We start from the raw sequence: 16,010 nt of genomic DNA, 5'->3' as shown, positions 1-16,010 counted from the left end.
ATTACCATCAGAAACAACAATTAATTGTGTGGGATTTCAGTAACTGCATTATTCTGTTGTTGTTCCAGAATTTCTTATCCACAGTGGACTTAATTGTTAACGATTCCACAACAGAAGCTTGGGAAGACCTGAATAATGAGAAGACAAAACAAAGTTCTTTGTTACTACAGTCAGTAGAAAAATTTTCCTTGCGCCTCCAACCACTTAATAACACCATTCCTTCTATCTCTGCAAACACCGTTCAGCTCCAAGGAATAGTTGTCAAGGAAAATAACACAGATTATAACAAGAACTTCCGCAGTACAAAAAACCTCACAGTTAATGTGCTCATTAGTGAAACTGAAATCCAGACTCTCACCCAAAATTCAACCATTGTCAGTGTGATGTACTCAAGACTTGGACATATTTTGCCCCAGAAAACATTTGAATATGTAAATGGTTTATTGATAACAACAACTTTGAGCAGCAACAGAAGTCAGAAGTTTGATGTTAATATGACTTTTGCAAAGAAAGACTTGTCTCTAAAGATGCCCAAGTGTGTCTTTTGGAACTTCACACTCAACAATCACAGGGGGGACTGGGATAATCATGGCTGCACACCCACAGAGTTAGGAGATTATGTCATTTGCTCCTGCAGTCACTTGACATCATTCTCCATCCTGATGTCACCTGATAGATCCTCTGAGCCAATAATTGAAAATTATATTTCCTACATTGGCCTGGGCATTTCAATTGCGAGCTTGGTGGTCTGCATCATAATTGAATCCCTGGTCTGGAAGTATGTGACCAACAACACAACCTCCTACATGCGCCATGTCTGTATTGTCAACATTGCTACATCCCTGCTGATTGCTGACGTTTGGTTCATTGTCACTGCCTCCATCACTGATCAAAACCAGCAGACGAGCAGAGACATCTGTATCATGGCCACCTTCTTCATCCATTTTTTCTACCTGTGTGTCTTTTTCTGGATGCTGAGCCTGGGCCTTATCCTTTTCTACAGACTGGTGTTCATCTTACACAACACGAGTAAGACTACACAGAAGGCGGTGGCATTCTGCCTGGGATATGTGTGCCCCTTTGTCATTGCAGTCACCACCATCGCTGTCACACTGCCAAAGAACAGTTACACCAGAAAGAATGTCTGCTGGCTCAACTGGAAGGACAGCAAAGCTCTCCTGGCCTTTGTCATACCTGCCTTGATCATTGTGGCCACAAACTTGTTCATTGCCGCTGTTGTTATAATAAAAATACTGAGGCCAACTATTGGGGATAGGTCAAGCGGGCAGGAGAGAAAATCTCTGCTTCAGATTGGCAAAAGTGTGGCCATCCTGACACCACTGTTAGGCCTCACCTGGGGTTTTGGCCTTGCCACCATCATCAAAAACAGTCATCAAGCTTTCCACATCCTCTTCAGTCTGTTCAATGCTTTGCAGGTGAGTTGCATGCATTTTTGTTTCCTCTATTATGATTTAACATAGAGACATTATTGCAGTGCCGTGCTTGGCAGGGCATAAGAACACCAGGGAAAAGCTTAAATTTTCATAACACGTCCTTATTCCAAAAGGGTTCTTTGGGAAAGCCATTCCATTCAGCACTATTTCATATTCTCAGCTGCCTTAGCAGATGTGATGTATAGATAAAGATGACCTAAAGATAACTCCCTACTTTGCCAGTAGTTTTGGGATCAGCTTCACTGCTGAAGACCAGGAAAACAGCCCTGTTATGTTCAGGTGGGCAAACTTGAGCATCCTTATTTCCATTTATAGTGCAGCTGGAGGCATCCTGTTATGCTTTTGTGGGTTCCAGTATAAGCCAAAAGAAAGTCACGAAGTTCAGCTGAGAAGTACTAATGATAAAGAGAAGGACTGACAAAAATACACAATTAAGAGTTTTCAGTCAGTATGACTTTTGTGACACATTTAGGTGGCCAGTAGGGTCCCAATACAAGGAGATTTCTTAAGGACAATATAGTTATGTCTATTCTCTTTTTGAAGATTATTCTTAAGATTCACCATTGTTAAGAATGGCATCAAAACTGTTTTCTTCAAACCAAACTCACTGGCCTTTTTCTTGGAACCTACTAGTTTGCCAGGAGAGCATAGGTAGGACATGTCCTCCATACACATACATTCCCTCTTCCAAATACATTTAGTGCTACCAAACTATCTGTGTCAGTTTGTAGACCAGATCAACACAGAATTTAAATAGACCAGGCCTAGGGAACTGCCAAATGAGCAGCCCACTATGTCATATGCAGTTAGTAAAATGCCCTCTTGTCAAAGAGTTCAAAGTTTAAACAGTATCATGAACAATGTTGGAGATACTTATTATATATTGCAATTAAAGATTGGTGTCATCAAAATGCATGTAATTATCTGTCTCCTAGGGATTATTCATTTTGGTGTTTGGGACTCTCTGGGATAAGAAGGTAAGGATTCCAACTATTTCTTACATTATATCAAAATGCTGTTGAAATTTGAACAGAATTCCTGTATTTACTGATTGACTAATTTTTTTAACAAATAGATACAAGAAGCCCTGTTGAAGAGGAATTCATCATCCAAATGGAGTTCACAGCAATCAAAGGTTAGACTATTGACCTAAAAATGTCTTTCAGTTACTGCTGAGTAGTCTAACATTGTCTACTGCACTTTAAATTCTGGATTATTTTTTTGAACAAATCAGAGAGGACACTAACAACATAAATATGATTATACCCCTTTTTAAAAGTTCATAATTTTCACTATAATTGGTAAAAAATGAGAAAGCAGTTAGTGGATATTTGCTTTAAATTCCACAAGAAATAAATTACAAAATGTAACTGAAACTTTTAGTTAGAAAACAGAATTTTTTTTTTTTTTGATACTAGTATTTATTCCCAAACTGAGAGAAATGCAAGGGGGACTTCTTCGGGAATTATCATTTCAACTTACACTTCTGCATTAGAACACCTTAATAAAAATGACAGGATGTATAAGAAACTTAAAAGGTTGTGGGCTGAAAGAGGCCTTCAAGATCATCTAGTTCCAACACCCACCCCACCCTCTTCCTGAGCTGCCAATGGTGCTGGCATCACCCTTATATGACAATAAAGCTTGATTTTATATTATTATCTGAACAGGGTTTATTCAGAAGAGACTGTACAGGTATTATGAAAGAACTAGGAAGCCAACTTAAAAGCAAGGATAATTAAGAAGATGAAAACACAGGCTCAAAGAAATTAAGGAGCCCATTTAGGTTGAACTGTCAGTTCAGAAGAGCAGCATTGGATCAAATCACTCCAATTACTGCAGGAATTGCTGGAATTGGAAAGTACCCTCAGGGATCATCTTGCAGAACACTCCTATCAGAGCATGGTCAGCTAGAGCTCAGAGCTGTATCCAGTTGGGTTTGAGTAGCTCCAAGGATGGAGACACCACAAGCTCTATGTGCAGCCTTTTCCTGTGTTTGGCCACCCTCATCATGCAACAGTTTCATCTTAAGTGGGATTTCCTGTATTTCTATTTGTTCTCAAAGCCTCTCGTCCTTCCACTGGGCACCAAGGAGAAAAGTCTGGCTCTATCTTTAGTCTGTCCTAATCAGACAGCTCTGAGTATGTCCTGGCATTGAGTTTGTTCCTCCCCAGGAACAGGAGGACTTTGAACTTCCCTTTGATGAACTTCCTAAGATTTCTGTGATTCCATTCCTCCAGCCTGTAGAGGTCTGAGAATGAGCAAATAAAGCATTATCAAAGTCTTTGATTAAGCATTTTATATGTTATTTGTTTACCTTCTTTCTCTAACACCTTATGATATAGGTGACAATACACAACACTGCCTAATTTCCCCCACCAAAGTACAACTAAATAATGAAGAAGGACCGAAAAGAAAATATGTGCTTTTCATCTCATTTTTTAGTACATCCTTGGAGGAATCCCATTAAATTCTCAAACCACTCCAGAACCAAAAAAAAAACCACTTCATTTTAGCAGCAAAACGTTCCTTCCTTCCTTCATATCTGGACTGCAGAGAGTTGTGTTCCAATGCCCTCTAGCGTGTCAAATTAAATTTGCCTCGGATTATCTCAGGCTTTTGGCTGTCACATAAATCTTAGCTTTTGTGGCTACCTTAATGGCCATACTGGCAGAGATAAGAGAACAGGATTCCATACTGCCTGTTAGGACAGACTCTGGAGCCTGAGCCGTCCCCCCCAGCCAAGAGTTAGAGATAAGCAGTTTGTGTCTTGTAGTTTCTTTTAAAGTCGATCTCCTCCATCACCACCATAAACATGTAAATGTGTGAACTTGATACCTCACAAACATCTTGCTTTACCTCCTGTGGATTTTTTGTTCACACTACTGAAACAGTTTGTTGGAACCTTCTTTTTTCCTCCCTAAAATGGGGCTACAAAAAACTTCATTTCACAAAAAGCAATTTTCTCTCTTTCAGTCATCCTCCCTGATCCTGGTGACACCAATGCTTGCTATGAGCTACCCATTTTCAAGAACCTTTAACAACTTATGTGGGAAAACAGGTATGTGACAATAGATCTCCCTTACTGAAGCACAAACAGGATTTGGCATTCATTCTTGCTCTCAGGGTCTGTCTGTCCTGATATCCATTCATCTATTTGTCTCTCCATGTATCCATAGATGGTTTTTAACCTTCTAATGCAAAGCAACTGTAACAAGTCAATTGTAGCATAATGCTAGCAGCGAAATTATCCATCTCTAAAACAATTATTGGATGTTTTACCAATTCTAAACCTCACTAAGTGAGCTTTGTTTTGAGCTCAATGAGATCACAGCACAGTTCATCCATTATTCATGTACTCTTCACCACTTTGGAACTGCACTTCTTCAATGTTCTCTGGCTGTCATTTTGTCGACATCACCATTTTAGTTATGGCTTCATCTTGCAAAAAGCATTACTGGAAATAACATTTAATTTCTAAATGTCCAGTTTTTGTATTCACACATTGTTCAGAGAACAATGACACTTGGGTCTTAGCTTAGAGCCTTGTGGCCATAAGAGGGAGGGAGCTGGAGTTCATTGCAGGAGCCTGTGGATGTGCTGTGTTCTGGATGTGTCCCTGTGCTCCAGGAGAAGCACTAAGTGCCTCCATTTGTGTGAGAAAATCATTGCCCTGTGACATGGTTGGCAATTCAAGCTGACACATCCTGGCTGTGTCACCAAATACGGTGAGTTCTGTGGTATTGCTGTAATCCAGGTAGTGCCAGGGCTGCAGGGCAAGGCAGAGCCACCTTGGCCATCAGCACAGCTGCCACTGTCCTTACTTTGCAGTGACAACGTCCCAGGCTCTCCGTCCTTGTCTAACCCCTGTGCTTTGTTTTGCAGGCAAATACAGAGTATCTTCTTCAGACCCATCCACCTCTTCCACTGAAAATACTTCCAAGGCATATTCCCTGCTTAACTGAAGCACTGCCAATGCTAAATCATGTAACTCTGAAAGGACTCTTCCAAGACACACACAAAAAGTACCTGGGAGTCACCAGGGAGTGGACTGCTTCATTTTGACTAAATTGTGCCTTGGTGAATTCTTCTGGAATTATCATTTCTGGTTAATGTGTAAGGCAGGGAAGCTGAGAGACGTGGAATTTCACAAGGTTTGCCAACCCCAGAAGAGATAACAAGGATTTGAAGCCTTCATGTGCAAGAAAGGACATTGGGAGTGAAGAATTGTCAGCCCTAAAGTGGGTGCTTAGCACTATGCAGTACTGAGAGATGAACTGCAGTGCTTCACACAGTTATTGTCCAGTGGATTTGGTATTTCCCCAATGAACTCTCCAAATGACCCCAAAGGCCTATGCAGATACACAAATACCTCACGGCTTCTCTCCTGCCCTTGTATTAGAGTCTGGAAAGGCCATAGTGGTTTCCACTTTCTATTTAAGACTTTCTGGAACTAAAAATTTCCAACTGAGAAGGCCCATTTCAGATCTTCACTTTTGACTCACATAAAATGAAGACCGTGATGATTCCTACATGGTCTTCTTTCAGATGGAAAGACTGAAAGCTCCATGTGGCAATTTTTTGAAGAAAAGGAAGCTTTATGCCCTTAACAATATTTTTTTTTCCTTTGATATGTAATGTGGTAAGACAGAGATAGTTGCTGCCCTCTGCCACAGAGGGGACTGCATTTATTTAATGCAAAGTAATGTTAGTAATGTTAAGAATGCAAGGAGTGCCTTGTGTAAAGTCTGTATGTTTGGGACTTCTCTCAGAGGAGGAACACACTTGAAGGACTCAGAGAAAAAGCTCTATAGTGAATATAAATCATCATGTGCCAGGCAGGATGAATGGTTTTATAAATTATTGCTCTAATACTACATTTGTGGAACCATTTATTTCAAGACTGTACACCTTTAAAGGCAGGACTCCTGTCTTGAGAAGAACCTGAAAAGCATTTATAATGCACACAAATGTTTCAAAATTTAATGTACAATGTGGTAGAATCATGAAGATTTAGATTTGAGGTCAATATCAAATACTGCAGACAGATGGTTCAGTTCTGTTTGATTGTCAGGGAACCAGGCCTGTGTTTGCCAGTGGTGAAGCTGTTCCTGGAGCTTTGGGGTGAATCGGGATGGGAAGCTATTCTATACAGTGAGAAGCATTTGTGATGGCTTGGTATGGACAAGGTGGTATGGGCAATACTTTATGAATTCTGTGTAATAACTAATTAGTGTAAGTACTCCAGGGAAGGTGAGGGATGATGTAGTGACCTACATAAGTATCTGTACCCTTTAGCATTCTTAAGCAATTTTTGTAGGAACATTTCCAGAATCTTAATACAGGTGTTTTGGTGTGATTTTTAACAGTGTTTTGAGAGGTTCAGCCAACTATTTAATCTAAGTTTGAACCTTGGCTGGGAGTAAATGAATAGGCTCTCAACACTTCTGCTTGCCATGGGATGAAGAAACAAAACTTTCAAAATACACACAAGAAAAGGAGTGTATGAATTTTCATCAGGCAGCAGCTCTACATTACACACTTTAACTGCCACTTCCCCAAAAAAAAAAAAAGACAGATTGATGCCAAGCTGTTGGCAGAGCTTTTAATGCATATGAGGATTGGTTTTCTCCAAGTTACATTCATCATTTTTCACTGAAAATGGGTGTCTTATGAACCAGGTTATAATTTGTGCCCTCTGCAGTTCTTTATCTTCTAGCCATCATGGAAATGAGGATGATAGTTAAGACAATGGTTCCAGCAATTCCACCCATCAGCATTCCCAGGATGTTCCCATGGACATGCCTTGACTGACATCTCTCTCCAGTGAAGAAGAAGGCTCGTCCTGATGGGCACCTGGGATAACAAAACACAGATTCTGTGGACCAGGAGCCTTGTCATGCCCTCACCCCAAAGTCCTCACCTTCGCTTTCCCAGATGAGCAGTTCCCATTGGAGGGGCTCACGTCACAACATTCCTACCTTGTCAGGAGGCTATTCCCACACCCTGGAAGCACCACAGAATGGGGCTTCTCTGCTTTATGCAAAGAAACCTGCCCTCCTGGCTGCTGGTAGGAACCAGCAACTGTGGTAAAGTATTTAGTTTCTACTATTCCTTGAAGACATGATGGTTTAGACCTCTGAGGTCTGTAGCTCTGAATACTTTTTAGCTGCATCACGGGCAGAAGAAAGGCAGGGCAAGGAGGGAGGAGGTCTGTGGTACCTGCAGCTTGCTTTTCCTTTCACATTCACACAGACTCCATCGTTCTGACAAGGGCTCGGGTCACACGGGTCTGGCAGATAAGGCAGCTGGTCTTGGACGGGCTCCACGTCCTGGGCTTCTCTCTTCTGCCTTTCAAGAACGAGGCCTTCTGTGAGGGCAGATTGCACATGTTCCACAGGAACTTCAGTGTTATTGAGGTGAATTATATCTTTAAGAAAAGGAGAAAAAATCACTGAATGATGCTGTATGTAGCATACCTTACATCAGGGGCTCACAGGGTGCTTTCTGGACCAGAGGGTGCTCCTTGTCCATTTTCCCTTTACAGAGCTCTTGCTGTACCACCACAAGTTCTGTGTATTTAAAGCACAAGATAAAAATAATAGTGAAATTGCAGAAACTAGTTAGGCAAATCTGTGATGTTCTATGAGGCTGTTCTATTTGGAAATGAACAAATGGCCTTCAGTATGTTTGGTGCTTAGAAATGGACATAGCTACTGGTCAGGGTGCTTAAAGGTGTCCAAGAAGTTCACATTTCAAGGCCCACTGCCATTTAGATCCCTCTTAACTCACAATCACTTTAGTCAATCTCACCCACTTGACACTAGGACACAGAAATGCTTTTTAAAGTTGCTCCCCATTAGAAGAGATCTTGGAGACAGATGTTAAGAGTTATTTGAACATATGAAAATTGAAAGAATCACCTATTTTCTAAGGAAATCAGGAAAGGGGTTTTTACCATTAAATTCTGCAAAAATAATAAGGTCATCATTTTTCAGGAAGCTTCTCCGTCTCAGCTGGCTGTGAGATATGAAGTTATTCCACCCCCGGCTTACACTTCTGTTGCAATTGCACGACTCATCAAACCTTCCAGCAATTGATGGTTTATCCCATGTTATACTTCCACTATCTGCAAAGAGAAAATGAGAGCAACAAAGTTGTGCAGATCAAAGTATTACATGACTTTTTCCTGCATTACTGTGTTAAAGGGGATTTATATATAAAAGCAAGTTCAGGCCTGAAATTCCTAAACAAAACCCAGAGGACTGACAAACTAAAGGTGCCAGGTGAACTTCAGGTTAGGTCTGCATGAGGATTCTTAGTCTATGTGATGCCATTGAAATTCCACAATTCCTCTTTCACTGAGAACTAAACAAACAGAAACTGGACAGACTAAGGACACTCCTGGACCAGTTTGTAGGTACCTATGGTTTAGAATTTTTGTCATTACTATGATTGTTTAAACATATTCATATTTCAGGTTTAAAAGCTCCTACTGAAAAAGTATGTACTTAAATTCCACTAGAAAAAAGTAGAAAGGGATGGAGATTCATGTGTATTATTTTTTTCTGTACCAAACTGAGTTTTGTCCTATTATTCTTATTTTTATCATAGAATCATAGAAAAGTTTGAATTGGAAGGTACCTAAAAGATCATTTTGTTCCAACCCCCTGCCATGGGCAGGGACACCCTCCACTGAAACTGCTCCACGCCCCATCCAGCCTGGCCTTGAATCCTTACAGGGATGGGGCATCCACAACTTTTTCATCAGCCTGTTGCAGTGCCCCACCATCCTCACAGTAAAGAACTTCTTCCTAATATCCAATCTAAATCTGCTTTCAATTTGAAGACAATTCCCTTTTGTCCTGGCACTCTGTGCTTTTGTAAATAGTCTCTTTTTTCTTGCAGGCTCCCTTCAGGTACTAGAAGGCCACAATAAAGTTCCCCTCATTGTTCAGCCTTCCATTCTCCAGGTTGAACAATTCTGAATTAACACATCCATGAGAAAGGGTGAATGTTCTGTATTCAGACCATGTAAACTTAGGTTCACTAGCGTGTTGAAGTTGTCTGATCCTCCAAAATGCAGCTTTAACTTAAATTACTGTTTAGTGACAGAATACTGCACCCCGCTGGCATTCCATCAGCCTGTGGTGATATGTCACCTATGGACAAACCACAGGTAGAATGGGAATTGCCAGCTCTTGGGAAAAACCTATCTTTAGAGTCAAGCCCTGAACAGTTTGATTGTTATACAGTCTTCCACAGGGCGGGAATTCTGAGTCACACACAGGGAAGATGTGCACAGAAAAATGTCCCAAATTAGGAAATATGGCCAAAGTTTCTCAGCTCCGAGTCCTACACTCAGTCCTCTTATTCAGAGTCCTTGGCTGTCCTTGTCTACAGGCAGGCACTGCTTACCTGAGTTAACATGGTCCTTGCTTGTGGTGAAGCTTTTGCTCGAGGACATCCTTTTCAGGACGTCGGGGTCCTGGTCCAGCACTGTGAGTGTGACCTGGCGGTTCAGAGCCGGCCACTCCAGAACTGCATCGTTCTCCCCACTGCACAGGTGGAAGGCAACACGAGCGTAGCTGCTGTTTTGGTAGTTGGGAAACACGCTGATGCCAAACCCATAACCCTCAGGGCTGTAAAACCGGGGGCTTTCAACAATGCTGATGGATGAGTTCTCAAGGATTTTGCTGAAGTTGCGAATGACCCACACAGCCATGGGACAGGGGGTCTCTGTCAGAGTCACATCATCAATGGCAATCCCACCTGATGAAGAGCTGGGGTTGCCCTTCAGTCCTTGGAAGAGGTAACGGAACTTCTTCTGAGCGTTGAGGGTTACGTGGGCAATTTTCCAGTTGGAGTCACTGTCCGCTTTGGTAAAAGGGAAGAAAAACATTGCCATCAGTGGGATTAGTGATATTATGAAGCAACTTGCCCCTAGCCATCCATCCCAGCTGCACTTTTAGACAACTGGACCCCTCACAGAGTCCTGAAGGCCAGAGATCTTAAGCTGATATTGTGACTATACTACATCCACATTGTTTTGACATCTAAATGCTTTGGACATGTTGTACAAGGAATTCTTCGCATGTTAGGGAATGACAGCCTCCAGTACAAAGGACAACAGCCTAAGGGCAAAGATTAAACAAGAGGATGGGAACCAATGACCCAGTGTGTTCCTGACACTTTTTCATGTATTTATCCTTCACTGCAAACTGTTGCAGCCTGATGTAGGCAGGTCTTGTGTTTTGACAACATAAATCATATGGAGCTGCAGTGGCTGAGTTTGTCCTATTTAGCAAATCACCCAAAGTGGGAATCCAGCTCACATTTCCAAAACTGCATATGCTTTTGTATTTCCAACTATCTAAAAATCAGTCTGGGGTTCTTATTGACAGTAGAGGAGCACAGGTATTTTACACCTGAGCAGCCCACTCTTAGATCATATAGCAGCCAGTGGAGACACAGTCAGCTGGTCTCCAGCATGGCCTGGGGTCCCTCTCAATCACTGCGTGCAAAATAATATTAGGAATGTTGTGACTTCTGTTGTGAAGCACCAAAATTACATAATTACAACCCACAGTTTCTCTGCTAAATGTGATCATGTAATACCAAAATTCTTAGCTGTATTGCAAGATATTCTGGTAACTTCAGGAAAATCTTTTGGTTTCTGAGCCAGTCTTCTGAGTTCATGGGCAAAGTAAGACAACGCCTCCTCCTCTCTACTCAAATATTCATTTTATTTTCAGAATTACCTTGAAAGGTTTGAATTTTCCTCATCTTACGAATGTTCCCAGTGCCATCATCCTCTTTAAGCCAGATGATCAGCTTGTCAGAAGGGCTTCCTGTGGTCCTATAGAAGAACTGGAGGCACTGCTGAGTTCTCTTTGGATAAAGGATTCGGGACTCTAGGATTGCCACCTCATCTGCCTGGCCAGAGTTGGTGTTGAAGTACATGAAGTAGCCAGCATCTGGGAAGAAAGGGTAGTCTGTCACTGCCTGTTTACACAGTTCCTGCAAAGCTGCATGGTGTAAATTCATCATTTCATCTGCACTCTTTTAGTAAACAGAAGAGTAGTACTTAACATGAACAATAAAGGAAATTACATGTGACAATCATCCAAGACAGACTGGGATAAGAATAGAAGTAGTAGTTCAGCATACATATGGAACCCACTGCTGTCAGCTCATGTCAGTTTTGTATTTGTTGGTCTAATTGGAATTTGGATTCCTCAGGAATGTCAGAGATATATGAGGCAGAGAATTCAGTGTTGACCACAAGCAACTAGTAGATACATTTTTTTTTACTTGATTTATACTGAAGATAATCTAAAAATGAGATCTTAGAAGTCATGTGCTATATTACCTTGTAAAGAGTAGGATAATTTCTTAGCAGTAATAAAGATAATAAACAGGGGTTGAACACAAAGCATTGTCCTGATCTTGAACAGAAGAAGGTCTTTTTTTACAGCTTGCCCAAACACTTCAAAATTCAGTGACTCACCATAAGAAAATTACTTAATTCCTGCTCATCTATTTCTCATTAACATTTTTGCAGTGTTCTTTTCTTTCATTTTGAAGTGTCTGCTTTTATCCTCATATTTACAACAATTCACCATTTGCACACATATCATATCTTGGTATTACAGGAAGTTGTCATGTCTTATCTGTGTTGTGTTGCTTTTCTGTTATTCAATTTAGTCAATGATTAAATTAATAAGTTAATTTTTTTTTAGCTGTTATGTGAAAGTTCCATGGACTCTTGTCCAAGATAACATATCTTAGAATCACAGGATGGTTTGGGTTGGAAAGGATCTTAAGATCATTTTGTTCCAACAGTTATACTTGCAGCTGCATAAAGGCAGTGCAGCTTCCTGCAGGGTTAGTAAAGGGTCTTGAGCTCCTTATCAGGATCTCTCTAATCAGTCAGGGAAATGATTTTCATTCCCTTCCACATGGTAGCTATGTTTTGAACTCATATCCACAGAAATCTTGCTAGAGATTGTTCTATGCAATGTATGACACTTGACCATTAGTTAAACTTATTTTAGTTTTAAGTATATTAAATCCAAGTATCTCTCTTGCTCCAAGTGAGAAGCAAGGCTGTGAGCCTGTTGTTGCAATTATTATAGTAACAAATCCCCAAATTATCTAGACTCTACCTTATTTTTGATAAGAAAGTCAAATAAAGGCAACATTAAGTACCTATGGCCATTACAATATGGCCTTGGCAGATTTCAGCAGACTCCCTAAATGTTAAGCTGTATTTTCTCTCCTTTAGTTTAGCTGGCATTAAGTCAAAAACCCAGAATATCAAAACCATCTGGGGGAAATAGGATCCATCTATGTTAGAAACTTAGAATTTGCCCCCACTTAAAATGATTGCAGAACCAAAAATGTCAGAAATTCCTGATGGAGTCAATGATTCTTTGGAGGTGCAAAAAGGAGAGACACTCCCTACTAATTGAATTCATTTCTACACTCTGGAGATCCTCAGAGGCACTCACCCATCTCCACTAACTCTTAATAAACCATTGATACTTATTTTGTACTGAGTCACTGGATGCTAAAACCTAAGTGCACATTAAATGCCCAGTTCAGGCAGATTGGATTTTATGTGATAAAGTCAAAAACTCAGTTAAATTATCTTTTTCAGTTACAATTATACTGTACAGGATGAGAAAGAATTAAGAATCAGCTAAGGGTTAGAAGTATGTGTTTCTATAAAATATCAGGTGGTTTTCTTGAGTTATATTCTTGGGCCTGATCAATGGCTACCAGCATTATAAAAGGTTGTTAATAACAACAATTATAAAGGTTGTTAACAGCATTTGTTATTTCCAGTTGGTGGGTCACTTGAGGGGAATAAACTCCTGAGTGCAGCAAGCCAAAGAGTAACAAAGCACAAGTGAATGTGCTTCAAGTCAGGAGTCCTTCCTCCTCTACTGAGGCAAAATTTACCACAGAAGTCACTTTTATCTTGGAATTGTGTAGTAGTTTACCCTGTCTAAACAATGACAAATTAGCCTCTTGCTTTTCAGAACTCCCTGTTGGGATTTAATCTTTATTCTCAGCTGTAAACTAGCACTTTGTGACTGGGACTGGGGTTTACTGGTCTATATTTAAGAATGCCTTCCTTTGAAAAATGGTGAAATTACCACATCAAAATTAGAATTACCCCTGAACTCCTATCATAAAATCTTTGCAAATTTCTTCTACTTCCAGAACTAGAATTCCACATGCTGAACTTCTCATTTGCATTGCAAACACAACATTTATGAGTGGCTACAGGTGCTGTTTGATTCTCATCACGAGGTAATATAATTCTTACACAGACTTTGGAAGTTGCAGTAAATTGTTTTCCAGGTTATATTTAAAAGACCTCTATTTCAGATTGTTCTTTCTCCCCTTTGATCTTGCAGGTGTGGACAATTTTCCACTACATTTAAAAAGTTTAGTGAGAGTGGGAATACAAACACTGTTTAGAGTCTTTATCAACTTCTCTGAACCCTGTAGTTGTAGTCAACCCTGGAGAAAACTCAGTTCAGAAAGTGTTTTGTTCCTTTCTTTTACCTCTACAGCGTCCAGAATATGTGTGGTCCTCCTGCCCTGTCACACTGCCCTGCTGGCGAACCCAGTCTTGGTCATGCTTGGTGCCTTGGATCATACCACAGATGTTTTCAAGCTCAAAAGAGCACTGGTCCAAAAAGGTGTGAGTTGAAGCTGAAAAATAATACACACATGGTCACCTCAGAGTGAACTCCTAGCTCATTAAAATTTCTTCTTTAATTTTGGGGGGGGGTTGTTTACAGTAGTATAACCATCCTGTAGAGCAGACAGCCCTCACGTGAGCAGATGTGAGCCCAATGACTCAAAAGAGGAAACATTTGATTCCTGGAGGGATTCCCTGGATAAAGACAACAATCTTTGACCTCTTTGCAGAAGGTTAATAAGCCCCATGTGGCAGTGACAGATGGTGACTCTCTCAGTGCCTCTTTGCCAGCCTTGGTGTATTTAACCATGCCTCGGCTGAGGTTATTGATCTTCATAGCAGTTCTCTCACTGATTAACCTGAGCTCTGTCCTTCCACTCCAGGCAAAGTCCACCCATTTACCTTGGGCTGGTTCAGCTGAGTTTGCCTTCAAGGTGATGCTTCTGCTGGCAGCACCAAGGGCACAATAACTTCCCATAAGCATCAAGAAGTGATCAGTGATGAGATCTTCAACCAGCTCAGCAAACACCTAGACAGTGTGGGACTCTAGACCTAGCCAATCTCGAGTGCAAAATAATCTGATTAAGTCCAAATGTCAGTAAAAGAGGATAAAGTGCAGTTGCACTCACCTCAAAAAAGCACAACACACCACAGGCAGAACACAAACACAGGTCTGAACTCCTGGGAGCAGCATGGAAGAAAAAGTGTGAATGGTTTTACTTTCCTTGACTAATCTTTACTAAAATAATGACAGTGAGAAGAGCCAAAAAGGGATGAGAAGGGAATAAACTGATTGTGTTTATCTGCACACCACAGGTCCTGTCCCATACCTATTCAAGCACATTTGAGAAGGGTTTTTGTGAATTTAGAGACATAAGGGAGATAAACCAGCATGGCTCAAGTATAACCAAAGAAACTTGTTTGCCATGGTTAAATTCTGACTTACTGCAGTTGTACATGCGATTCAATCTTTCCAGATCAATGGCACTGAAGTCTAGACGTTGTCCAATTATGTCATCAAACTCTGGTATCTTTGCTGTGATTGTGGGGACACTTTGATTTTTGTTAAATGAAAGGGGTTCATAGTGCATCAATGATTCGTAGTCATAGGGAGTGTTCAGATCAGTGATGAAGGTGTCATCATACTTTACAAAATTGTGCTCTTGGCCTGGTAAAAGAACAGAAAAGTGCTTCCTTTTTAGAGAAAATGGAAAGGAAATTACATTACCATGTACCCTTGGATACAGTTTTCTAAGGCACAAATTATATACCCCAAAGCAATTACTTCACAACAAAATATTAAAACTTAGCAAGATTTGTGTTTGACATTTGGACAACAAAGCAGTGCCTTTGGATTGCAGATCTGTGCTCTAACAGGTGACTTCAGTAAATTAAAAAATGAGTATCAATGAGCTGTAAAGAATGGGATATAAAGGAGGATAGATTAGAATTAATAGGAATGGTTTAACAGTAATGATCCTGAAGGATTAAGTTTAGGGACTAATGTACTCCATTCCAGAATCTGTGAATATTGATTGAAACATTTTCCAGGTATTGGATCATATATGGAGAAGGAGAGGCCCTGAAAAGCAAAGGAAAAAAATATGACAGCCTGGAAGTGTCTTCAGGTTTGGTTCTTCCTTGAAATAAATAATGCTCCAGCAATCTCTGGGGAAAAAAGAAAGATATTTTTACCCTAGATTTACAATATTGATATGATATTTGTATTGATATGGCTTTTGGAAACATGTTTCTCATGTTTTCTTGGTGAAATAAGTTGTCCTTAGAGAAAGATGTGTGCTAGAGCAAAGAGAGGGAGCCATTTCACATGCTTTGGT

General features: G+C 40.5%; 2 protein-coding genes across 6 annotated transcripts in view; one reads left to right on the top strand and one right to left on the bottom strand.

The window, feature by feature from the left end:
• ADGRF5 (adhesion G protein-coupled receptor F5) overlaps window positions 1-6,331 on the top strand; it is a 46,625-nt gene extending 40,294 nt beyond the window's left edge. For all 5 annotated transcript variants that reach the window (XM_021529759.3, XM_021529758.3, XM_085574434.1 and 2 more), the window contains 5 exons: window positions 69-1,436; window positions 2,390-2,431; window positions 2,530-2,589; window positions 4,431-4,515; window positions 5,340-6,331. In XM_021529759.3, coding sequence (XP_021385434.3) covers window positions 69-1,436; window positions 2,390-2,431; window positions 2,530-2,589; window positions 4,431-4,515; window positions 5,340-5,419 — 1,635 coding nt within the window. In that variant the 3' untranslated portion in view covers window positions 5,420-6,331. The remainder of the gene's footprint in view (window positions 1-68; window positions 1,437-2,389; window positions 2,432-2,529; window positions 2,590-4,430; window positions 4,516-5,339) is intronic.
• Window positions 6,332-6,702: 371 nt separating this feature from the next.
• The window catches only part of MEP1A (meprin A subunit alpha), a 28,070-nt gene continuing 18,762 nt past the window's right edge, over window positions 6,703-16,010 (bottom strand). The window contains exons 10-16 of the mRNA XM_085574437.1: window positions 15,119-15,340; window positions 14,034-14,183; window positions 11,216-11,431; window positions 9,873-10,331; window positions 8,413-8,583; window positions 7,677-7,884; window positions 6,703-7,310 (exon numbers count right to left, since the gene is read on the bottom strand). Of these exons, the coding sequence (XP_085430563.1) occupies window positions 7,163-7,310; window positions 7,677-7,884; window positions 8,413-8,583; window positions 9,873-10,331; window positions 11,216-11,431; window positions 14,034-14,183; window positions 15,119-15,340 (1,574 nt within the window). The 3' untranslated portion in view covers window positions 6,703-7,162. The remainder of the gene's footprint in view (window positions 7,311-7,676; window positions 7,885-8,412; window positions 8,584-9,872; window positions 10,332-11,215; window positions 11,432-14,033; window positions 14,184-15,118; window positions 15,341-16,010) is intronic.

The sequence above is a fragment of the Lonchura striata genome, chromosome 3 (genome assembly GCF_050655825.1).
Source record: "Lonchura striata isolate lonStrDom1 chromosome 3, ASM5065582v1, whole genome shotgun sequence".
Classification (NCBI taxonomy): domain Eukaryota; kingdom Metazoa; phylum Chordata; class Aves; order Passeriformes; family Estrildidae; genus Lonchura; species Lonchura striata.
This window is presented reverse-complemented; position numbering and strand designations above follow the sequence as displayed.